The following is a 27,265-nucleotide window of genomic DNA, read 5'->3' as shown; positions in this document are numbered from 1 at the left end:
TATATGATTACTCCTTGTATTTACAGAAATTTCCACAGGTCTCCTTTTTTCCCCCATCTGTGAAAATAGAAATTATCCTGGAAAGTTTTCTTAGTCTCTGGATATGAAGAGTGATATGGGAATATGAAGATCGTGTTCTACTGGAAGGCTAAATTTGCAATCAAATTGTTCGTATACAGCAGAATTAGGAATAAAATAGTTCATGTTCTCTAGGAGAATGGCTTCCAATCAATGTTTCCAAATTGCTTTACCAGGAAAATGTGCCAGAGATAGATATGAAGGTAGAATAAGCATAAATAATTTGTAAATCAAAGTAAGAAGAAAAAGTTGGCTCTGTCTGTACTCCTTTTTCTAGCACTCCTTTTTACCGGGAGACAGAATGACGAAGCAACTCCATGCCAAGCATGATGATGTTTATCATCCCCAAAATGTATACACAAACGTACTCTGTAAATGTGTTCTAATTAACATGCATACATCAGGAATGGAAGTTGCTATTTCATTCCTCTGACATGTTAATTTTAATCCACAAGAGGATCAGGCTGGCATCTATGTACTATTCCCAGCAGTGAACAGAGAGACTCAGAACATCCAAGAATCATTATATAAAATTAGGAGAGCAGATTTGCTGCATGGATCTTCCTATCAGGATGTTTGGCAAAATATCAAAAACGAGCTCTTGTAGGCTTGAGAATTATTTCTTTATCCTTGTGTGACGCTTGTAATCTGTGAATCACCCAGATAAGTTCACTGACCTGTGCTTTATCCTGTATAAAAGGCTATATGTTTAGTACAGAAGGAGATTGCTTGTAAAAATGTCAAGAACTAACAGACACAGAATTCCTGTTTCGTGTGACTTATTCCAACAGAAGGGAGGAAAAAAAGAAGCTGCATGCATGTTAGGAGATCTTTTACTATAATTTGGAGGAAAACTATTAATTATGTTTTATAATGTCAATGATTCTATGAAGAATTAATGACTTTGGTGGCGGAGAGTGCTTCAGAGCCGGATTTCAACAAAGAGGATGCCAAGTATAAGAAGCACACAGGACATGACTCTTGCAGACATAAAGCAAAGGAGCAGACACCTGGCTTGTTTATCAAATTGATGTGTGTGGAAAAAAAATCTATAGTATTGGCAGGGATGTTGATGGTGGTAAAGCTACAGAAATTCTTCTAGGATAGTACGAACTACACAGTATAGTTAAATAAACTGGCTTGGAAAAAATACTTAGTGTGATAGGATATTCTATTGTATCAGTTTTATTGTAAACATACGTTTTTAAGACAATATTGAAATCAAACCACTGTGATAGGGAATCCCGAGGAAGGAACTATTGCAATTAGCTAAGTTTAGTGAGACCATACACAGAACCAAATGGAAACTTTATTTCTTCTAAAACTTCAAACTACTTTGTTGTAATGAAATATATTTTGCTCCTTAGAGGCAATGCTAACTAAGCATAAATGAAGTACAAGTGGATACAAGAACCATAATATTCAAAAAGAGTTTTCTATGACATTCCAAAGCATATCCGCCATTCTCAAAATATATGTTCAACATTGATTGTGTTTTTTGACTTCAGTTGGTTGAGAATGCAGTGGCTCAAGCAGCAATGGGCATGTCTCATTGTGGCCATATGTCACCACTGTTCTGAGAGCTGCATTCCAGATGTCTTTGGGTGGAGTGGGTACATTCCAGGTATCTTTTATGTTGCCATATTTTGGGACTTAGAAAGCATGCCTTCTCTGTTGCAACCTCCACAATCTGGGACATCATTCCTCCAAAAATATGGATGATGCCCTCTTTCCTGGGATTCCAATAAGCTCTGACAACCTGGCTTTACAGGGAGTGCAGAATTATTAGGCAAGTTGTATTTTTGAGGATTAATTTTATTATTGAACAACAACCATGTTCTCAATGAACCCAAAAAACTCATTAATATCAAAGCTGAATATTTTTGGAAGTAGTTTTTAGTTTGTTTTTAGTTATAGCTATTTTAGGGGGATATCTGTGTGTGCAGGTGACTATTACTGTGCATAATTATTAGGCAACTTAACAAAAAACAAATATATACCCATTTCAATTATTTATTTTTACCAGTGAAACCAATATAACATCTCAACATTCACAAATATACATTTCTGACATTCAAAAACATAACAAAAACAAATCAGTGACCAATATAGCCACCTTTCTTTGCAAGGACACTCAAAAGCCTGCCATCCATGGATTCTGTCAGTGTTTTGATCTGTTCACCATCAACATTGCGTGCAGCAGCAACCACAGCCTCCCAGACACTGTTCAGAGAGGTGTACTGTTTTCCCTCCTTGTAAATCTCACATTTGATGATGGACCACAGGTTCTCAATGGGGTTCAGATCAGGTGAACAAGGAGGCCATGTCATTAGATTTCCTTCTTTTATACCCTTTCTTGCCAGCCACGCTGTGGAGTACTTGGACGCGTGTGATGGAGCATTGTCCTGCATGAAAATCATGTTTTTCTTGAAGGATGCAGACTTCTTCCTGTACCACTGCTTGAAGAAGGTGTCTTCCAGAAACTGGCAGTAGGACTGGGAGTTGAGCTTGACTCCATCCTCAACCCGAAAAGGCCCCACAAGCTCATCTTTGATGATACCAGCCCAAACCAGTACTCCACCTCCACCTTGCTGGCGTCTGAGTCGGACTGGAGCTCTCTGCCCTTTACCAATCCAGCCACGGGCCCATCCATCTGGCCCATCAACTCACTCTCATTTCATCAGTCCATAAAACCTTAGAAAAATCAGTCTTGAGATATTTCTTGGCCCAGTCTTGACGTTTCAGCTTGTGTGTCTTGTTCAGTGGTGGTCGTCTTTCAGCCTTTCTTACCTTGGCCATGTCTCTGAGTATTGCACACCTTGTGCTTTTGGGCACTCCAGTGATGTTGCAGCTCTGAAATATGGCCAAACTGGTGGCAAGTGGCATCTTGGCAGCTGCACGCTTGACTTTTCTCAGTTCATGGGCAGTTATTTTGCGCCTTGGTTTCTCCACACGCTTCTTGCGACCCTGTTGACTATTTTGAATGAAACGCTTGATTGTTCGATGATCACGCTTCAGAAGCTTTGCAATTTTAAGAGTGCTGCATCCCTCTGCAAGATATCTCACTATTTTTGACTTTTCTGAGCCTGTCAAGTCCTTCTTTTGACCCATTTTGCCAAAGGAAAGGAAGTTGCCTAATAATTATGCACACCTGATACAGGGTGTTGATGTCATTAGACCACACCCCTTCTCATTACAGAGATGCACATCACCTAATATGCTTAATTGGTAGTAGGCTTTCGAGCCTATACAGCTTGGAGTAAGACAACATGCATAAAGAGGATGATGTGGTCAAAATACTCATTTGCCTAATAATTCTGCACTCCCTGTAGTCCCAGGTTCAAGTTTGATGTGTATGGGAAGATCCTTCCCATTCTTTGTTTTTAATAAAGGGGAATATTTGTAGCTCAGGGTTGAAATAAGATGCTCTCTGGGCTTGGTTGTGTTCTTGCAGACATTTCATTACCCATTTTTTCTGTTTTTATGATAACTTTTGCTTTGTTTTATCAAAGTTTTTAACTAATTTAGTATTATATTTTGCAAGCTGCCCAGAATCTGCTGGAGTGGGTAGCTGTAATAATGAGATATTCTGAGCACTAGGGAGCAATTATCAATTTCAAAAATTGGAAGTATATAACTACAACTGCATTATTATGGACTATATTCATACATTACCTCTGAATGATCAAAGTTGCAGATAGAGTCTAAATAGCAATTGCTAAGCTCTAGCGGATGAATGTAACCTGCTGTTATTATTGATCTTTATGGATAACATTTTTCAGCCATCCAACTAATAGACCGAGCAGTAAAAGAATAAGGTCTGACTCTGTAATCTATAGAAATGTCATCTCTGTTGGCCATACATCTTGTATTATTCTTTAAAACCATTTTTATTGCATTCCCTTTTACCTTCATTTTTCTTTGAATACTCTTCAACTCTGATTGCTTTTGAGTTCAACTGTCATGAATAATTTTAAGGTTACAATTTGAATAGTTCTTTGAAGAAAGAGAAAGACAGGAGGAAGAGAGAGAGGGAGGGAGGGAGGGAGGGAGGTGTGGAAATCACCCATTTCACTCACAAAGCATAAATAGCTTAACTTTTCAGCTACTGAAAATATATATCCCTACATGACATTATGTAAATCTGGCAACATACTTTTCTAAAAAAAATCCAGTGATCTCTGAACAATTTGCTGTATTTTCTGGATATAGTTAATCTGCCTTGATCACAGAGATTATATGTACAGATGCCTCCTAAACTATAGAGAATGTCTTAATGTCTCTTAATTCTTACTGTATATAGCAGGTACATTCTTAAGCATACAAAGTTAATAATACTTACTCCTGTTATGTAGCGAGGTCTATACTGGATGGTTCCAAATAGGCCAAGTATGACTATAATAATGTGTACAAAATTTGCCAGGATTGGTGCCCATTGATAACCAAGGAAATCAAATATCTGTCTCTCCAGCACACAGACCTAGGATTAAACAACAACAGTGATTTGATTAGAATAGCTCAAGAAGAAAGAAAAGAGAGAGGAAAAAAACACTGTTTTGAAGGATAGTTTCTTTCCTTCTTCAGTACTACCGTTAGTACTGATGAGGCAAAAAAAGACAAAGAAAAGCAGTTTTGCTATGATTCACTCTTTCTGTTTAACTAAAAATGTGCCTTTTTAAGCAACAATCAATCCACTGAGATCTGTTTAGATAAAATATTCACATGGGCAGTTTTAGCAAGATATAAATCCTCATTCAATGAGATGCTACAGCTGAAGGCAGTGAAGCATTAACAACTTCATCATTTACCATTAATAGGATTTCCATGTCTAGAATCGGTGGTTTGCTTGCAAGTTCAATGTAGGCTATTTTCTGATCAAAATGTGAGTGCATACCTGTGCATGTGTGGCAAAAGAAAGGATCTGAGTCAAGTATTAAATATATGAAATTAAGATTGATCCATGTTTGCAATGCAAGTAATTGCACTGCAAAACTATGATTTATTTTATATGCTGCTAGGTTCACTACCCACAGTAACTCTGGGTTGCTTACAATAGCATGAAAGCATTAAAAGGGTTAAAATTAACAACAGTTAAACAAACGATTTACTTAAGGTTTGGATTTTTAACATTTTGTACAGTCCTGAAAGAGATTTTGGGAATTATATGTATCTCATGAATTATATTCTGCCTTATTGAAACCATCTGAAAATGTATTGAAAAGCTCAATTTCTTCTACATTGAATATATATATATATATATATATATATATATATATATATATATATATATATATATATATATATATATATATATAGAGAGAGAGAGAGAGAGAGAGAGAGAGAGAGAGAGAGAGAGAGAGAGAGACTCATTAGACGCATACCATTATTTAAGAACAAAAATGGATCATTCAGCTAATTGTCTCTCAAAATGTGTCAAGCTCTTGTAAAGATACATAACTTGTTTTTCTCAGGAATGCCAAACACAGAAGGCACACTGATTGTAGTTGTTGCCGCTGTGTAAAATGGAAATCCATTTTAGCAACTATCAAAACTCATGTACTGTAATTTTCCAGCACTATGGAATGGCATCTTGTGAGCTAAATGTATCAGAGCTTTATACTTCTGATTTAAGATCTGAGGACAATAGCCTCAGCTGAAACAATATTACAACCGTTTTAGCACAATCACCAAAGATTCACAGACCAAACATACTTGGTTCCAGTGAGTTGACAGAAAGAGCAAAAGAATGATAGAACCACGATGATAGTACCAAAGTAGCCTCCTTTTTTATATAGATTTTATTAGTTTTTATAGGGTTAGGAATAAGGTGAGGTCAGGGTTGGGGTTGGGATTTGGGTTAGGGTTAGGATTAGGGTTGGGGTTTTTCCAAATAACATTCTGAATATTAAGCAAACAGCATAATGTCTGGGTTCAAGTGTTTAACAAACAATAATAGATAATAGTTAATTATCATAAACAATATGTTAATTAATCACTCAATAACATTCTTCTTGCTAATATATATTCAAAATTACATATCACATTCCTTTCTCTTAACTCGTTTTTCTAGCCATTGATAGAAATTATCCCATTTTCTAAAATACACTGAGTCTTCTTTCTCTTAAGTCAATCTATCCATTTCTGCACACTCTAAAATTTTCTTCAGCTGGTAAATTTTCTTCAGCTGGTAAATTAGTACTTCTTCAGCTGGTAAATTTTCATTTTTCCAATGTTGGGCAAATACAATTCTTGCTGCCGTTAGTACGTGAAGTAGCCTCCTTTTTATCTGTTGCTTCCCATGTTGCAAAGGACAGAAAAAAAATAAGATATGCAGGAGAACAAATGAATGATAGCTGAATCCTGTTTCCCACCTTCACAATCTTATTTTTGAAAAGTGAGAGGGATGTTTCATTCACTGACTTGCTGAGTTTTCTCATGACTAATATTACCTGTAAGATTCAGGTTTAGCTGAATCAGATATTCTTCACAAAAACTCAGAAGATGACAGCATCCTGATTGTCATCTAACAAGTTAACTAGAAGAGATCTGGTTCATAGTTGAATGGGAAACCATCACAAAATCCCACGCCTATAGACTAGGCTGGGAAATAAAAATCATATTAGAAGAAGCCTCTTCTACAACCTTTTCAGAAAAACTATATACTGTACAATAGATATGCCCAAATAGTCATCAGAAGACAATTCATGCATTCATGAAATGGTTTCCATCCAAAAAAGTTGCTGACATAATATGAGATGTCAGTCTCTAGTCTTTAAGGTACCACAAAGTTTTCCTGCAGTAGAAACAAGAACTTACTTCTCTATGTTGTGATATTTACATATATGTATGGCTAAAAATAAATTTGACTTAATGTCATTTTACTATTTCAAGGATGACATAATTCTTTATTTCAGTTAAATACTACATAACAATTTCAAGGAAATTTGGAGATTTTTTTTCATTTTTTTAACAAACTAATATGATTAATCCAATTTTGGAGTCAACCCACCACATTAATGAAAACACAGAGCAGTCATTCACTCTAATTTACTTAATACATATCAGTTTTCACATCCATATTCCCATTGCAACATACAATCTACATAACATTTATTACAAATAACTCAGGGTCTCAGCTAACTAAACCACAGCATCTGCACACAAAAATGCAAAATACTTTCACATCCTCAATACCTCTAATGTCACCACAAGCATTCCTCATACATTTTTTAGAATTTATTAAGAAATCTTCACTGCAGAGTTGGAAACTATTTATGAACTTACTGTATTTACACACCTACCCATAAACCCATTAATTAATTTTATTTGTTTTAGTACCACTTTTAAAGATAGATCCTTTTGATCTATCTTTAAAAGTGGTACTAAAAGCAAGGGAAAACAAAACATTTGCGTGAAACCCTTGTGTACCCATTACCATAAGCCAAGGACTACACATGGTTTATACATTGCCCATTGATATTGTAAATCAAAATGGGAAATCACTAGTAGCACATAACAGGTTTAAGTTTATCTACTTTTCTTCAAACTGACTTGAAGGTTTAGACACAGGGAACAAAGAAATTTTAATAGGGAAAGTTAAATTTCTTATATCAACATTTTTGATATATAACAAAAATGAAGTTTCATCCTTAGTGCAAACAATATCAGTATATGTCCTAAGATATACTGTGGTAATTACAAAGCATTTCTTGTAATAATTATAAAAAAGTCATCAATAAGCAAGAATTTTTTTATTTCAAATGATTTGGACTTCCAATATATATCTATAGTGCACTGGTTTATTTTAATTGTTTACATGAATAAACTAAGTGAACAATTGATCAGGGATTTTGATGCTCTTGAGGAATAATCACATTAATCTTGAATGAATGTAGAGAAGCACTTCAATATGATTTATGTATGTAGTTTATTCCTGACCCAACAAAATATGCACACTGTGTACCATTTTTAAATGGCATGCATATAAATGCTTTGCATCATTTTGCTATATTCAAACAACAGCTTGGTAAGGAACAAGGCCCCCAAGAGGGTTTAACTAGTTATGTCCTTGAAATCCCTTATAAATTTAAATAAAATCAGTAAACAAAATTAATTATTCTGCTGAGATACTTTATCTCATAGACCAATATTACCTTTTAAATAAACAAAGGTGCATGCATAACATAAGCACCTAATTCAACTGATCCACTGCCATGCTTGGGTAGAAATATTTCCATAAAAATATTACATTTTAAGAAGAAACAGCTTTTTCTCTTCTGCCATTTTCTTTGAACTTTGTTTTTATTTTTATTTATTTATTTTAATCCCATTTATATCCCACCCTTCTCCGAAGACTCAGGGCGGCTTACAATTTAAGCACAAACCAATGTGCTTAGCAATAGCCTTCATTCTATGTATATGCCTGCTTATTAGGGCTTTCGCCCCCCCCAAGCGACATTATTACAAAGTCAGCTTAATTGCCCCCAACAATCTGGGTCCTCATTTTACCTACCTCGGAAGGATGGAAGGCTGAGTCAACCTTGAGCCTGGTGGGACTCGAACCTGCACTAATTGCAGGCAGCTGGTGTTACTTAAGGAGGCATTAGCCCACTGCTCCACCAAGGCTCTATATGTTTTTGCTCTGAATTTACAGGCAAGCATGTAATTCCTTTTTTGTTGATCAATTATATTATATTAGGCATATTATTACGTAAGCATTTAAAGACTTTCCATATTTTTCAACACATGCAAGACTAGCAAACACAGCAGGAGCGTTTTAGCTAATCTGTGCCATAGGACAACCAAGTTGGAATGCTCAGCTGCCAGGAGGGAGCCTAAGGAAACAAAAATTATGGGCAAAGACAGTTTGAACAGACAAGTTCTTACAAAAAAAAATGTAAAATTGTAGAAAAAGGGGTATTTTCTTCCCAAGAGATCTCAGTATTTTTAGACATCAAGAGAGAGGGACTGCAACAGAGAAAAAAGCTAGAGATAGAGTAACCATACCTCACAGGTACACTAATTAAAAAAAAACATGTGCCAAAAAAAGCAATAAAGAAACACACCATGATTTACTAAAAGCATTTTGCTTCTAATTAGCAAAATACATCGCCAACCTTATAACCTTAAAAAGTACATGGAGTTGCACTTTTTATATGGTAACAGTTGCCGGGACACTTTGAGTTATTTCTTGGAAATCACACATAATTCTTTAGAAAAATGAAATTGTGAAAGTGTGCCTCAATGTAAAAAATAACTCATGCGCTGAATTGATAATTCTTCACCTTTAGACTTATTGCTGATATTACTTCCAAAGTTTTTATTTAATTTTACGCAGTTTGTAAATTTATATTCCTTTTTTCGCTTTTATCTTCTTTTTTTTTTTGGCTTTTTGGAGGGGGAGCCGGGCTAACAAAAATACGTTACAATTAAAAAATAAAAAGATTTATCAATTCACATTAGCAACACAAGATAAGAATATTTTTTATTTATGCAACATTACTGTGCAAAATATTAAAAAATATTTTTGTTTTTTAGATTTAGGTACAGTACTTTTCCCACTAAACTTCCACGTTTTTGTATTTTTTATTTCGCAGGCTTACTTCATGAACTAGTTCTGGTGTTTTAATTTGGTGTTTTACTTTATGCCTTTGAGTGCTTTTATTGCTGTAGTGAATAGATCTCTTCTCCGAGTTACTAAATTTATGATATTCTATGGTAAACAGGACTTCGGTACAAGAGAGCACTGTCACAGACTTCCGGTGGCTGCGCGGCGCCGGAGACAGCCTTCCCGGGCTGCCCGCGGCTCAGCTGTGTGTTTTTTCGCCCGAAACAGCGCCGATCAGCTGTTTGGGTGAATTTGAAGCCCCCTCCTCGGGAGAAGAGGAGGGGGTGAGGCCCCAGGTAGGGGTCGAGTTCTCCGGGGCTGCCTGAGCTTGGAGCTTGGGCGGCTGAAGGATTGAACTCCCCCGAAGCCTGGGTTGCTCCCAGCTGGCCAGCGTCTCTGCTCCAGATTTCTTGGAGCAGAGCCAGGCATCTGCGACCACCCCTGCCTGAAGAAAGGAGTATGGATTAAAGGAGCAGGCAGAGCGGTACAAGAGGAAAAGGTGAAGAGGACTATTTTATTATACTCTCGAGCTTGATGGACTTTTTAAACTTTAAGTGAAAGTGCGTCACAATTGAAAAGTAAAAGATGGCGGCTAAACCTCCCCCTAAAACTCTTCGGAGTGGTGGATCTTCTCTGGTGCAACAATCATCATTACAGGCGTTGCACCCTCCTGATGTACTGACACCGAAGGACTTACGAGATGCTCTGGATAAACATGCCCAGGTACTTTTGGAATCAATTAATCAATCAATTGGTGATAAATTTGCACAGATGGAGGAGAAATTGGAGAAACTGGAGGAGAGAATGGAAGAGAGGATGGAACAGAAGTTCAGCGTGATGAAGGTAGACATTTTGTCTTCAGTGCATAAAGTGGCGGAATGTGTGGAAGATTTAGATGAAAAAGTGGATGATTTGACCCAAAAGAATGCAATATTAGAAGTAAAAGTACGGGAGAATGAAAATTTAAGAGACAAAATGGAAAGGGAGTTAAGCCTTGCCCAATATTACCAGATGCAGTTTGCTGTTAGAATCAGAGGTTTAAAAGAGAATATTAAGGAAGATTTAAAGCAGCTGGTTTCTGAGGCTCTTGAAGTGGTATTGAACCAGCCAGCATCTGAAATAAGAGCAGCTATGGATAAAGTGTTCCGTGTGAATTCATGGATTGCCAGACAGAGAAAGTTGCCTAGAGATGTGGTGGTTTACTTTGCAAAAAGAGAAATTAGAGATGAAGTTATACAAGCTGCCTATGATGCTAAAGTTGTGATTGCTGATCAAGAAGTCTTGGTTTTAAAAGAAATCCCTCCAAAGATTTTAAGGAGAAGGAAGGACTTTACATTTCTTGTGCAAGAGCTCAAGCAACGAGATATAAGGTTCAGATGGGAGATTCCAGACGGGCTGATGGTGATGTATGAAGGTAAAAGGTATCGGCTGATTACTGTGAAGCAAGCGCGTGATTTCTACAATAATGTTTTAAAAGCAACCCCATTAACGCTTCTGGAAGCTGCAAAGGGATCTGGAGAAGGAGAACATCAAGAGGATGAAACAGAGGAAAATGGTGCTGGAGGAGATCAAGCTATAACTTCTTTGGATGATCCTAGAGAGCAAAGGGTAACGCGTGCTGCTTTAAAACGAGCAAAGAAAATAAAAGAACAAGACCAGCAAAAGTCTTCAGAATCTTCACAATGTACTCATAGCCAAGCAGTGGGAGGAGCACGGCCTAAAGAAGATAGTCCTATCAAAGCTGTGCTCCAAGAGCTTTGGGAGGATATGCATGGCAACTAAATTCTTAACCTGGAACGTTAATGGACTAAATTCACCACAGAAGAGGAAGAAAGTTTTTCAATATTTAAAACAATTTAAGATAGATGTTATATGTTTGCAAGAAACGCATATTAGAGTTTTGGATCAAAAGTATTTATCGAACTCGAGGTTGGGTACGCAATTTGTTGCTTCTGCAGAGAACAAGAAAAATGGAGTGGTTGTTTATGTTAAAAGTGCCTTAACAGCAGACTTAATTGAAGCAGATAAGCATGGAAGATATGTTATGATTGAGCTGCTGTTAGAAGGTAAAAAGACGCTTTTAGTTGGATTATATGCACCTAATCAACAACAAGCTGACTTTTTTAGTTTACTTCATACAAAGCTTACCCAGTTGGATTATAAATCTTTTATTTTTATGGGGGACTGGAATGGTGTTTTGGATGTGCAGTTGGACAAGGCTGGAGTTTTCAAGCGCATTCCAAGTCATGCTAGATTGCCTAAATCTTTTTTTGAAATGAAGGATGACCTGGAATTGCGAGATATTTGGCGTAAGAGACATTTGCAGGAGAAGGATTATACTTTTTATTCTGATAGACATCAATCTTTTTCGAGGATTGATTTTATTTTGCTGACTAATGATTTTTTTTGAGGACTAAAAAGGTGAAGATTTGTGCAAGAACTATCTCTGATCACAGTCCAGTTTGGTTAGAGATTGATAAGGAGAAAAGAGACAGGCGCTCGTGGCGCGTAAATGAGAATTTGTTTAGAAATCAGAGCAATGTGGAAGAATGCAAACAGCGGATGAAGGATTTTTTTGAGATTAACATGAATAAGGGTACCTCTATGGATATGGTTTGGGATGCTAGCAAGGCCTATATGAGAGGGGTGTTGATATATATGAATAATAAACATAGACGTGCAGTGGAAACTAGAAGGAAAGAACTGGAGAATGAAATAAAGGAAAAAGAAAAGGCTTTGATTTTGAACTCAGAGGATGTGAAGACCAAGGAGGCTATTAGACTGTTAAGAGGACAATTTGATAAATTAATGGCTGATCAAGTGGCGACCAATCTGCGGTTTGTTAGGCATAATACTTTTTGCAACGCCAATAAACCAGGCAGATGGTTAGCTTATAGATTGAGGAAAAAACAAAGGGCTTCTAATATAGATAAGATTGAGTATAAAGGAAGGGTTGTGTTTCAACAGAACCTTATTAAGGATGCTTTTGTGGATTTCTATTCGAAATTATATGCTAAAGAGGAAATTAATGAAAAAGATATTGATATATATTTGGAGAATGCTAGCATCCCGGTTCTTACGCAAGTACAAAAAGAGGGGATTAATCAACTGATTACAGAAGAAGAAATTTTCACAGCAATTAAGGAATTGAAGGTGGATAAAGCACCAGGTACGGATGGCTTGACTGCAGCCTATTACAAAAATTTACAATTAGAGATGATAAAACCGTTAAAGGAACTGTTCCAGACAATCCAGAGGGGGGGAAAGGTGCCACCGTCTTGGAGAACAGCTTTTATTTCTTTGATTCCGAAGGAAGACCAAGATGCTACTCAAGTTAAAAATTATAGACCGATATCACTTTTAAATACAGATTACAAGATATTTGCTAAGGTTTTGGCTAATAGACTGATGAGGGTTCTGCAACAGGTGATTCATGGGGATCAAACAGGGTTTATTAGTGGTAGGCAAATGAAAAATAATGTGAGACATATAGTTGATGTGTTAGAGTTTTTGGAAAGGAACAACCAGATCGCTGCGGTGCTAATTTTTTTAGATGCTGAAAAAGCTTTTGATCAATTGAATTGGAAATTTTTGTTGAAAGTTTTAGACAAAATGGATTTTGGGGAAAATTTTTTACAGCCGATTAGGGCATTATATCAAAAACAAACTGCCCGAATTATAGTTAATAATAGCTTGACAGAAGCATGTAATATTGAGAAGGGCACAAGGCAAGGGTGTCCGTTATCGCCCTTGTTATTTGTGTTAACATTAGAGATATTATTGGTTAAAATTCGGAATTCGGAAAAAATTAAGGGGATACAAATTGGAGATCAGGACTACAGATTGAGAGCATTCGCAGACGATCTGGTTGTTACAGTGACCCAGCCAGAGAACTCTGTTGTGGACCTGATGGAGATAATAACACAATATGGGAAGGTTTCTGGATTTAAAGTTAATACACAGAAAACCAAAATTTTGGCCAGAAATATGACAGTTTCGCAAAAGGCTCTCTTAGAAGGATTAACTGGATTTGAGATTGTTAAAAGGGTTAAATATTTGGGGGTGATTTTGTCGCCCTCTAATACAAAGCTATATAAAAATAATTATGAAAAACTATGGGGGAAAATTCAAAAAGAATTGGAGAGTTGGGAAAAATTGCAATTGTCTTTGTTGGGACGGATTGCAGCAGTAAAAATGAATGTCCTGCCTAAATTTTTATTTTTATTTCAAATGATACCGATTCTTAAGAAAGATTCTAATTTGGAGGAATGGCAGCGAGGTATCAATAAATTTGTGTGGGCAGGGAAAAAGCCACGAGTTAAACTTAAGATTATGCAGGATACTCGTGAGAGAGGTGGCCTTAAATTGCCTAATTTTAAATTATATTATGAAGCTGCTGCATTAGTAGGAATAAGTGATTGGATTAATTTGACGCAAGGGAGGTTATTAAATCTTGAGGGCCATGATTTGTTGTTTGGCTGGCATACATATTTGTTGTATGATAAGAAGGTAGACAACGTGTTTAGGGTGCATATTTTAAGACAGGCATTGCTGAGAGTTTGGAAGAAGTATAGACATAAGTTAAGTTGCAAGATACCATTGTGGGCAATTCCAAAACACGCAATAGAAAATATACATGCTGGCTTCAAACATGATGTGACTACGTACAAGGAGATCCTCAGCTTGGAAAGAAATGTTTGGTGTTTGAAATCATATAGCCTCTTGCGAGAAGAGAAGGTTGTTCAAAATTGGTTTCAATATACTCAGTTACGGGCCAGGTGGAAAGAAGACCAGAAAAATGGATTTACAATGACTGATGAAAATTTGATAAAGCAAATTAGAAATCAGGGACCAGCACATATCAAACGGATATATCTTGCATTGATAGAGATTGACTCAGAAACAGAGCTTGTTAAGGATTGTATGATAAAATGGGCCCAAAACATCCAGGAAGTTATCACAATGGACACGTGGGAAAAGATTTGGGTGAGGAACGTAAAATTTACTCAAGCTCAAAATCTAAGAGAGAACTTTTACAAAATGTTTTATAGATGGCATTTAGATCCTAAAAAGCTTGCAAGTATGTATCCGAATTATCAGCCTAAATGTTGGAGGTGCGGTGATGAAGATGCAACATATTTTCACATATGGTGGACATGTAAGAAGGTTAAGGCTTTTTGGATAAAAGTCTGGTGGAATATGCAGAAGATTTTTAAACAGAGGATAAAGTTTTGTCCGCAACTTTTTTTGTTGGGAATAATTGCAGACGCTACAGTTGTGGACACCAAGTTGATGTTGAACTTAATTACGGCAGCAAGACTTTTCATAGGCCAATATTGGAAGAAAGAGGAACTGCCGACCAAAGAAGAGTGGACTTTAAAGGTTTCCGACCTGGCAGAGATGGCGAAGATTTCGGCCTATTTGAAAGATCATTCGCAAGAACGCTATATTATGGAATGGAGAAAATGGATTGAGTTTATCCAGAACAAGTATAGGGTTAAGAAGTTTTATGTAGCATTTGAATAAGTCTTCTTTCGTTTTTTTTTCTTTTCTTATTTTAGTTTCTTTTTATACATATTCAATATTACTAAGGCTTGTTTTATCCTATATAAGCTAGAGAGTGATGGATTTTAGAGTTTATAGTTGTTAGTATATGATTGTTTATGATTGCTTTTTATATATATACCTTGTATTTAGCTCTGGGAAGTCGGGGGGGAGGGGGGGAGGGGGGGAGGTACGGGGGGGAGGAGGGAGGGGGAAGGGGGGATTTTTAAAGGAAAATTGTATCTTAAAACTTTTCAAGAGAGCACTGTCACAGACCACAATGAAAGGACTATATTCTGCTCTCAATCAAAATAAGTCGGAATTGGGCATCTTTATCCTTGCGGTTCCTCTCAAGATGCTTGCGGACAGCAACTGGTTTCTTGATTAAGTGGTAAAGATCTTCTGGGAGATCAGGGGCAAGTCCCTTGGATTTAAGAATCCTCAGAATTTTGTTACCAGTCACAAAACGAACTTGGGCAACCCCATGCGAGTCCCTTAGTATTACACCAATTTGGGAAGGTGTCAAGCCTTTCTTAGCCAACTTGTAGATCTGCTCTTTGACATCATCAGAAGTAAGTTTCAGCCATGTAGGTACGCTTCTCCTGTAAGGCAAGGCCGACTGGGACAGGCCTTTTCCGGGTGCGTGCATGCGACCCATGATGGCGAAAGGACTATATTGAAACAGCATTCTAAAGAAAAACCTGTCCAAAAGTACATACAATTTTATTTCACCTAATATAAGCATGCTGTTTATGCAGGTTAGACATTATTTTCAACCTTCAATTTTCAAATGGTCTAGCAAATTGAAATAGCGTAGGGGCTTTCAAATAATGAACTGCAACAATTAAAAATATTGTTGGACAACCCCCTCCCCCCCAGTTCAGAGGGTTCAGTTAATTCAGTTAATGATGGCAATGGGGACTTTTGGAACTGTATTTTGTGGTCATGTGATCCTGCATTTTATGATCATATCATTTAGCGGTGGACATTCCAGTTCCAACTGCCATTGTTATTCAGGAACCACTTGTTCGTGACCATCTACACAATTAATCTAAACTGTATTATATATTATAAACTATAGCAATTTTCAATATTTATGGTGTTGAAATTAGTATAGAGAATACAATGTAAGGATTATGACAAACAGATCATATTGCCTGGTGGTTAGGTAGGGTTGGCTCTCTCAGAAATCTACTGTGCCGCTGGAAATAGGGTATGTCATTTTTTTTTAAAAAAGAACTCTAAAAGAACCTCTTGGCAAGAACTACAAGATTAATGCCACATAGATAATTTATGGTTGCTCGAGGACCAGCTATGTATTATTTTTAAGAGGCCCCTGACCAGTTTTCTGAACAGGTATTCTTCAAAAAACAACAACACACAACTGGAATCCAGCCTTGAGCAATCCAATTTCTATTCTAAGAAGAGATTCTACACAAATCAGAACTCCAGGAGAGCTTATAATCAGAAAATATAAAGTCTTATCACTGGACAAAAAAGCATAAGTGCGAAGAGGAACAACATGAACATCCACCAGAATAAGATAGGCAAGTAAAAATATTGCCAAGAATGCCACTCTATTTTATTTCCTACAGTCAATGGAAACAACTGACACTAATTAGATGCCAGGAACTGTAACTAGAGACCAACGGATACCTCCATGGAAGCATCAATAGTATGGATGGAATCCAGCCTTGAGCAATCCAATTTTGAACACCAAAAATTTCAGAAGTATGCCCCCAAGGAAAATATCTATTCTAAGAAGAGATTCTAGACAAATCAGAACTCCAGGAGAACCTATAATCAGAAAATATAAAGCACAAAAAGGCATAAGTGCAAAGAGGAACAACATGAACATTCACCAGAATAAGATAAGGAAGTGAAAATATTATTTCCTACAGTCAATGGAAACAACTGACACTAATTAGATGCCAAGAAATGTAACTAGAGAGCAATGGATACCTCCATGGAAGCATCAATAGTATTTTCTAACAGTCCAAAACAGTCCATGGACAATACAGACATTATTTTTTTTTCTTTAATAGCTTTCAGGGTAGCCTGGAAGCTGCATTCTGGAACCAGCATGGTTACCAGGAAATGGGATTTGGGCGAGAAGGACTCAATTCTGCAGTTCTCAGTGGCAAAAAATTATGCCAGGGTCATTTTAATTTAGGAATATAAGCAATCTGCTAAGACCCTACTTCTTTTGAAAAAAGAAAAAAAGAAAAAGTGGTGAATGCTCCAACACTGGAAGTTTTTAAGAAGAGATTGGCCAGCCACTTGTCTGAAATGGTATAGGGCTTCCTGCCTGAGCAGGGGGTTGGATTAGATGACCTCCAAATTCCCTACCTACTTCTTCTTCTTCTCCTTCTTCTCCTTCTTCTTCTTCTTCTTCTTCTTCTTCTTCTTCTTCTTCTTCTTCTTCTTCTTCTTCTTCTTCTTCTTCTTCTTCTTCTTCTTTCTCCTTCTCCTTCTCCTTCTCCTTCTCCTTCTCCTTCTTCTTCTTCTTCTTCTTATTCTTCTTCTTCTTCTTCTTCTTCTTCTTCTTCTTCTTCTTCTTCTTCTTCTTATTATTATTATTATTATTAACAGCAAACCATCAGCCACCTGATAAGATATCCTTTATGATCTCTGCATATCTCTCAAAAATTCTAATTATGCCCTATTTTTCACTAAAATCGTCTTTCATACAATAGAATCAATATGTTGGACTCCTTTTTAAACTACAGCCACAGGATCAAGAATGTGCCTGAATCCAAACTTTAATACTATTCCTTGGCAGGAATCTCTTTCTGGCTAGAAAACAACCCCAAAATGTATTGATAAAGTCCAGAACTAAAAGTGGATTGCAATATATAAAATTTTTGGCAGAATTTGCTTTCCCTTAAAAATTGCAATTGAACCAAGAATTCTTTTTTATGTTCTCAACCTCTTACATTAAGCTTATCTCTCAGCCTCCTTGTGCTTTGTGGTGGCTCTTTTTGGCCACCTGGGAGAAGTTGTTATTAAACACAGGACTGTGTAGTAATTCAATATTCACTAGCATATGTATGTCTCTGCAGTTTATGGCTCATGAGGTAAGTGGTGGCTCTGCCTCCTGTGCCATTCTTTCTGGTCTTGTTTTTTTTTTTTAATCTCCAAAGTAGAGTAAAAGGGCAATGTAGAATCCTTAAAGCCTCAAGTCCTAGCAATCTCTGGCATAGGAACCGGTTGCTAAGGTCATGGAGCTCTGTTTTAATTCTGACTGCATGTTTCATTTATTCAGTGCAAGGAGAAAGGCACCCTGCATATCCTGAAGATGCTTTTATTTTTTTTTTCTGATGGCAAGCTACAACGTCTCTGGGCTTCCTCTATTTAGTAGGAACACTGACAGATTCAAGTATAATTACTAACGGTAATCCAACCTTGTTACGAAAGTGAAGCCTCAGCCAAGCATTAGGACAAGCAGGATTTGGAGTTTATGATGTCCTGTCAAGGCCCTTTAAACTATATAAAGCAATACAGATCAATTCAGGATGAGTTGCACAAAGGATCCTAATAGTGAATAAAAAGTCAAAATAAAAAGTAAAACAGGTGAGTTAAACCCCAAAACACACAGACTTAACACACTTTGTGTGCCAAAACAAACAAATCCCAAAGCCTGCAAGTTGAGGGGAAGAATTTTAAATATTCCAGTTCCATCCCTTTCAGTGAGATACACATCTCTAGTTTAGACAAATGCTGGGCTGAATGGTACAATATGTTAGGGACTAGTTAATTTGCCAAGATCAACTTAGTGTTATAGACATATAAAGCTGAAAGACACCTCAAAGATGCCTCGCCATTTTGTCTCTTTTGTTTATGGTATTTATGGGCTCCTTCTGCCAGACATTAATGACTTTTAAATGCAGTTGCCATATAACCAAAAGTACAGGATTTTGAAGCTATACAACTAAATGTTACGTTTTTGCCTAACAAACAGGTACAATGAATATCACTGAATATACAACCAGTATAAACTAAATGCTATCTAACTCATGCTGATATTCAGCAACAAGATTTAGGAACAATCTCTTACCAAAAGAGGATTTTGGAAAAAAACCCCGGATCACATAGATTGCATTCATTATGTTAGCTCTTTAATGTTATTTACTTGTAATTTCCATGTGTGGGAAGTCAGCCCTTGAGCTCAAACCCCAAACTACCTTTACTACTCTGGCTCCACATGGGCAGGGCCTGGGAAACCCATCCACAGACACAAGAGGTCTGCTGCTGGCAAGATGGGGCTTACCAGTCTCAGTCCTTTGGAGATGTTAGCTTGGAGTCCCATCTGGGGTGCCAAATTGTTGAAAGAAAAGTATTCATCATGGTTCAGTCCAAGCTGGGAATAAACATGGCGACTGCTTTGGAAGAAGGTTGTAGTTTATTGAAGAGGAGAGCCAGACAGAAAGATGGCTCTGGCAGAAAAGAGAGAGCACATGTAGAGAGTGGGTTTTTATACCCTCTGGAGCCTTTTGTTTGGAGTTGTTCCTGTGGCATACGCTTTGACCTGAGTCTGAGTGTGTCTTTCTGGTATTCTGATGGTGATGGGTTAATCCTATTATGTCCCAAAGGTCATATCCTGCTTCCCTGGGGCTGATGACTCTTAGAGTTTGGGTGGGGTATGTAGATTTTAGGTGACTTTGTCTTTCTAAGCTTCCAGCTTCAACTTTCCTGGATTTACATCTGCATTTCTATAGAGCTGGTTTCTGCTTGGGGAAGGGAGATTTGGGACTATTAAGAAAACTGGGCATGCTTTTCTGCCTCTTTAAGATCCTTTGAGGAAATATATTTTTCTGCCATTTTAATATTTCCTTCTCTGGGGGGCTGACATCCCACACATGCAACAGAGCTTTTTATGCACAACATCATCACTGAGATGTAGATGCATCTGCACTAAATTTGATAGCCTGCTTATTAAAAGCTGCAGTAACAATCCAAGGGAGTATTTATTAGAAAATTGTTGAACTCTGTACATCCTAGAAACTAGAGATAAATAGGTCAAGCTCTTATAAATAAACAATATAAAATTATATCAAAATACATCTTTATTTTTATTAATTTATGTGAGCTAACTTATTTGTACTTGTAATTTATGCATTATGTTTGCTACCATTTACAAAGTTATAAATTATAAACATGTCATAAAAAGCTTGCAGGTTTTCTATTCCACTGAAAATTTATGTGTTTTTCTCACTACATGGTCCAGAAGTGACCGAACAAAAGCTACTGCAAGAAAAACATGTCATGTTCTTATACTCCAATTAAAAAAGCCCTATATATGCAGTTTCTATAGTAAAAGTTCATGCAGTGAATTGCAAGATACAAGTAATGATTGTAACGTATTGAGGAATGGATGTGTCTGTGTAAATCAGCCCATTGTTTCTTTTAATGAAATGCAGAAACCTCTCTGTAGTTAAACATCTCTACAATTTTTTTTAAAAAAAACTTTATTGACTATAAAATGGATTTTTCCTGTAGAAAATTATTTACACAGATACAGATACACACAGGAAGAGTTCTTTTTAATTATAGTAAAGCATCCAGAAATGTAAGAATTTTCTAGTTTTTTTAAAAATCTTACATTGCAAAAATAAACAACTCATTAGTGTCAGAAACCAATTTTAGACTGATATATTTCTCCTCAGAGAAAAATATTTATTTACAGACTGCACTAATGACAAGTACAGATAGGCCTTGTAGGTTTTCAGAGGAAGAAGAAATTTCCTGCTTTTAAGTTACTTGGCACCAAATCTGAACATTCAAACTATTTTTTGTCTCTATAAAGCTCATCTTGCTTAAGAGAGGCCTAACAAACATTGATTGAAGTCATAGTTGGGAATTACAGAATTAAAAACGTGCTGTCTGCATTTCAACTTCAAAGGTAAGTTTGCTGGTATATAGAAAATATTTGTAATTTTATGAGATTTGTACTGTTGAGCTTTTTTTTTTCTTTTTTGCTGCTCAAAATGTTAAAAGTACTTCCAAAGTGCTAATATGCAGAAACTGATTTCATGGCATTAACAAGACATTTTAGCATAGTAACCATAAATGTCACCATTGCTTCCTAATTTACAGTACTATGTTAATATTACAGGGTTTCTATATCAACATCATGGGTTACATTGGATTGTAGATATGATCCAACATTACAATTGGCTTTGCTGTACAGTATTACATTTTTATCGTATGACACATTGAAAGCTCTACACTACCATATGTGAGATGCCTACTTGCTTACACCGGGGTCCTTTTTCAGACTTCTTCCTAATGAAGGTTGACAGGGAAGGAGACGGGCCAGCAGAAATTAAGGAATAGAGAAAGGTATAGCAAATGCCACAACACCCTCCCACAAACACAGCTACAGTTTTATCATTTGAGATACAACAGTTTCTGCAAACATTCTATTGCTTAGCATGCTGGCAGAGTCTTTGAAACCACCAGAGGCCAACTCTAAAGTTCAACATGGGGAAGAGCAGCACAGCACAAGCCTCTTGGTAATTCTATAGTGGTCTTCTTTGATTAAAGGTAAAGGTTATTACATTGGACATTGGAAGCTGTGATACGGCCCTCTAATGGTTTCCTAATGCTTCACAGATCATTACGTAAAGAAGAGTCTCCTTATTCTTATTATTCTAAACGTTGATGTCCTGTTAAATAGCAGAAGTAAGACAAAGACTATCCACATGAACTCTAGCAATTGGTAAATTTATGAACTTCAGAAAACCCACCTATCATATTTAAACTAGGAAGGAAGCACTGAAATAATAATTCTATTACTAGGACTACAAACCATCAACTGCATGAGATATTTCTTCATACACTGCAGCCGTCTTTTGCTCCAATAAGACAATCAACATAAATAATCTGAGCCCTTGCTTGTAGTCTTTCCTGGGCTTGATTAAATAAATAGGAAGAAAGGGAAAAACACAACAAGGTCTGCACTTGATTGGACATAGATCTGGTCTTGGACAAGTCAACTCATTTGGAGAGATAGTTCATAATGTTTGTTCCACTTGGTTGCAGGTCTTCTTGTTTTGTACTGTATTCATTGAGTTCTCAGTACTGTCAATGAATGTTGCAGTTTCCAGCAAGCCTATCGCACAATCTGACACTAATTAGGACTCAGAGAAAATGGCTGAGTTAAAATCACCCAGCTGGCTTGCAGATCAAGGGAGGACTAGAACCTGATCCTAGTCCAGCTAAACCATTCTAGCTCTCTCATTTTGAGAGCCAATGTGATGTAGCAGTTAAGATGTGTCAGCCCTGCAAGGTAGACCAATAGCAGGTATCATGTGTGCCTAAATCTACCTTAAGATTAGCTATACAGGCAGGCCTTGACTTACGACCACAATTGAGCCCAAAATTTCTGTTATTAAGTGAGCTTTGCCTCATTTTATGACCTTTCTTGCCACAGTTGTTAAGTGAATCAATGCAGTTGATAAGTTAGAAACATAGTTGTTAAGTGAATCTGCCTTCCCCATTGACTTTGCTTGTCAATGGGGTCACAAAAGGGGATCACATGACCCTGGGACACTGCAACCATCATTAATATGAGTCAGTTGCCAAGAGACTGAATTTTGATCATGTGACCACGGGGATGCTGCAATGGTCCTAAGTGTGAAAAACGGTCACAAGTCACTTTTTCAAGGGTGTTGTAACTTTGAACAGTCACTGGAGGAACTGTTGTAAATTGAGGACTACCTGTGGTAATAGAATCTTGGAAGCCAGAATGTGCTTCTCCTCCTGTCTCTTTTATCTTTATGTCAATTTGTGTTGGGTCTATCTGAGATGTTTGTGGACTTCTCCTGCCTCATCTGGACTGCTGCAATACAGTACAGCATTTATCTGGAGAAGAGCCTAATGCTGGGAAAGATTGAGGTCAAGAGAAGAAGCGGACGACAGAGAATGAGGTGGCTGGATGGAGTCACTGAAGCAGTAGGCGTGAGTGTTAAGGAATTTGTTGTGCAGAGGTCTCCTTGTGCTACCAAAGAGTTGCACAGACAAGGAAGGGCACTGAGAGCAGTAAAAGTCACACAAGAATACACTGAGTTATAAAAACAAAAAGTAGTTTACTTTTGAGGTGGTGTAAGAACAAAAATGCACAGTCAAAAAATAAACAGTCCAGGTCATAAACAATAGCAACAGTCCAAGTAGCAATCCAAATACAAAGTCTTCTTACCGGTCCAGAGGTCAATACACAGTTCAGGTTTACAACAGTAGTAAACCAACAGCAGAGCAAAAACAGTAATAGTAGAGAGCAGTGAATTCAGAGAGAGAGAGAAGCTATGTTACTAGCTTCCTCTTATGGCCATGACAACACTTACACACCCATTGGCCAATTAACTACTTAAAGACATAGCATTATGGTTAATATATTTTCAACCCAACATTGTAGGCTAACACCATATGCCTAACAGTGAGCTTAAATGGATGGTAGAGGACAGGGAGGCCTGGAGGAACGTTGTCCATGGGGTCACTATGGGTCAGACACGACTTCAAAACTAACAACAACAACAACATTTATCTGCTTATTGCCTTAGTAGTAGATCTTCTCTCTCCCTCAAGCTCATCTTCTTTACTTTCTACATCATGAGAGAAGCTAAGAGTCCTGTCTGGGAGATTTTACAACGATCTTTTCTGAGCCCTAAACTGGTATTATTATAAAGGGGGAAAGGGAAAATGGAGTAAAATGTAAAATGGAGTAAAATGTAAAAACTCCTTAGTTTTATGAAAAGTAAAAGATTAATGCCACATAGATAATTTATGGTTGCTCGAGGACCAGCTATGTATTATTTTTAAGAGGCCCCTGACCAGTTTTCTGAACAGGTATTCTTCAAAAAACAACAACACACAACTGGAATCCAGCCTTGAGCAATCCAATTTCTATTCTAAGAAGAGATTCTACACAAATCAGAACTCCAGGAGAGCTTATAATCAGAAAATATAAAGTCTTATCACTGGACAAAAAAGCATAAGTGCGAAGAGGAACAACATGAACATCCACCAGAATAAGATAGGCAAGTAAAAATATTGCCAAGAATGCCACTCTATTTTATTTCCTACAGTCAATGGAAACAACTGACACTAATTAGATGCCAGGAACTGTAACTAGAGACCAACGGATACCTCCATGGAAGCATCAATAGTATTTTCTAATAGTCCAGAACAGTCCATGGACAACAGAGACATTAGGGGTTTTTTGTTCTTTAATAGCTTTCAGGGTAGCCTGGAAGCTTCATTTGCAAAATTCTTTACTGTAATCTTACAATAAGGGTAGTGTTAGTACTCATGGTTTGTGCTTCTTGCCTTCTTGGACTACCTTGCAGGGCTGATAGATATAAATTTCGCTATTAATAATCACTTCTCCCCACCATCAATTATTTGCAATTCCTACTGATTTATGTGCTCAGCAAGCTTTCTGCTTACCCCTACCTTTTTTAAAAAAGTGAGAATGGGGTAAAGCTATTATGAATAATTTACACATCATCAATCACTCATCTCTCAAACACATCCTCCTGCTAAGCTTCAAGAGAAAAACAGAAGAGGATATAGGACATTTCCTGAACTTTGGTAGAAAATCCCAGCAAGCTCATTGGAAGTCCAACCCATTCCATCTCAAAGCCCAATTTTCTACCCTATATTTGTCTTCTAATCCTTGCACTCTCCTCTCTCAGGTTTGGCTTCTTTGCTTCACTACTTGCAGCAATTTCTCTTGGAAGCAGCCAAAGGGTAATGTAGTACGGCTGCAAGCAATTTTCCAACAGAATCCTGCCACTGCCAAATAAATGTCGTATTTCAAAGAGCATTTGCCAGTGTTCTAACAGAGAGATATTGTCGATGCCTCCTTTTTTCTGGCCATACCTCAGATCTCTAGCTGTTTCAAGGGGATTATCACCTTGCTGGTTTTATAAAATCCAAGAATTCAACAATAATTATTATGCTGGCAGGGAGTAATGCAGCAAACAGTTAGGTGGCAGGTATTTAAATGCTGCCTGTCCAAAACAGTAGGGTCTACTCATTTGTGGCACTGAATATTTTTAATAATCACGAGCCTTGTCATAGGCTATGAAAAGCAAATTTAATTGCCATACTCTTCCACAATGCCTATCAGGAGGGGGAAAAAAAGCAAGTTGAAAATTTCTGGTTATCTCCCCTTTTCACTGATGTTGGCTTGTTAGCTAATGACCCTTTTTGAGGTAAGAAGCAATTAGCATGCAATCATGACCAGCAAAAGCTAGGTGTTTACAACTGTTTTTGACCCATTTAACACAGATTAGTCTAGGAGAAAAGAAATCTAATGCTTCATTTAAGTTCATAAAAGCAGTAGAAATGCTTGGCAATTTGGTAACAATAAATACATAAAATATACCTTGAATCAAAACCTCCCTTCTTGAAACAAACCTAGCCATACTAACTGTAGATACTGTAATGCATATCGTCTGTTGTGAATAGATTTCTAATTATTTTCTACTAAAAACAATCTAGCAATAAAACGGTGATTGTTCAGTTTTAACGAGCCTGCAATTCAATATACTAAGCCAAATTAGGATCTTTCATTAAGGAGTAGGACAGGTTTTACAATCCAGTAAAAAATATATTCTTGTTTATTCTGCAATAAGATACAATATGTCCAAAGGCCCCCAGCCAAGAAAGTCTACCCAGTCACTAAACCGGGGAGGGGGGGGAAAGCCAGTATCAGATTTGAGAATATTCAGATTCCTAGCAGGTATATAATTCCTATTGATTTTAAAGGATTTTAAGCATTAAAACTCTCACTGAAAATCTAACTTGAGAAAGAACTAAGTTAATTCAAATCAGTTATACAGATTAGTCAGTGGCAGGCTTGGAACAAAATCAACATGCGAGACTTATTTAAGGGTTTAGATGTTAGATTTCAACACTGGTGATCCAAATTCAACTTGGAGGTCGCCAGGTAACTTTGACCTGCCTTTTTCTCTCCAGCCATCATAATGTTGATAATAACTTTTCCTCTAAGCCCGCCAAGAAAACCTTTGGAGAGTCTGGGAACAGCTTTCAAAACAATGCTTGAGCCTTGCCAAAAATATGGCTGCTATAATTCTTCAGAGTGGAGTATTTTGTTCAGGCTAACACACTGAGCAAAGCATCTCTTCCAAATGCACAGCCTCAGAACAGAGACTTCTATCAAGTGGTTCTTTCCCTTACATGATTTAGTACTCTACATGCATTCCCCTAATATTCTCCATCAGAGGTCTCCAAACTTTCTCAGTTGATGGACCGGAGGGAAAGGGAAGGGGAAGCATTTTACGTGCCCACACACACAAATGGGGTCATGAGCACATATGATGCAAACGGGGCAGTACTAGCGCCTGCGTGACATGTGCTAGCTCTGCCCTGTTTTTGTCCCATGCAGCACCCCATTTACATAGTAGCAGTGTCCCATTTTCACCGCACAGTGCCCCGTATGCATAGCAGCAGTAGTGCTAGTGTGAGTGGGGTGTAGTGCGAGCACACGTGTGCACGTTGGTCAGCCTGTTCCACAGCCCGGTGCCCAGCAGGGCACAGCCTGGTAGTGGGCGCAGACCACAGGTTGGGGACCCCAGTTCTCCATCATCTGATGCATTTTCTCTAACATAACATTTTATATACTTTTTAAAATTGGAAAATAAATTGGAAAATTTTGAAAAGTGTGGATTTTAGAATGTAAATTCTTTTTTTTATCTGTACATTGTGTAGAATCCCCCTGTGTGAGAGAAGGGTGCTTTTAAATGTGATATAAATAAATAAATAAATAAATAAATAAATAATGAATTTCAATTCATGTATACAGATTTGGGAAATAAATTAACCAAAGTTATTAATTGATAAATGTATCATCACTCCTAAAACTTGAACTATGTTTAATACTACACCTATATTCTGATGTACAATTTCAATCACAGCTTAAGGTAACTTTCAGGAATTCATTAGAGTGCTCTGCCACTTGTAAGGTAGATTATTGAATTACATGTACAGCAAAAAAATAAAAGTATTTTT

The 27,265-nt window shown here is 37.2% G+C and overlaps 1 protein-coding gene across 2 annotated transcripts in view; it reads right to left on the bottom strand.

Annotated features, from left to right (window-relative positions):
• NKAIN2 (sodium/potassium transporting ATPase interacting 2) overlaps window positions 1-27,265 on the bottom strand; it is a gene marked incomplete at both ends in the record, with an annotated part of 629,329 nt that overhangs the window by 328,069 nt on the left and 273,995 nt on the right. For both annotated transcript variants that reach the window (XM_083370531.1, XM_083370532.1), the window contains one exon: window positions 4,421-4,558. In XM_083370531.1, the coding sequence (XP_083226657.1) occupies window positions 4,421-4,558 (138 nt within the window). The remainder of the gene's footprint in view (window positions 1-4,420; window positions 4,559-27,265) is intronic.

Source organism: Vipera ursinii (assembly GCF_947247035.1).
Source record: "Vipera ursinii genome assembly, chromosome: 1".
NCBI classification, from domain to species: domain Eukaryota; kingdom Metazoa; phylum Chordata; class Lepidosauria; order Squamata; family Viperidae; genus Vipera; species Vipera ursinii.
The sequence above is the reverse complement of the archived record's forward strand: the minus strand, read 5'-3'. Positions and strand labels throughout refer to the sequence as shown.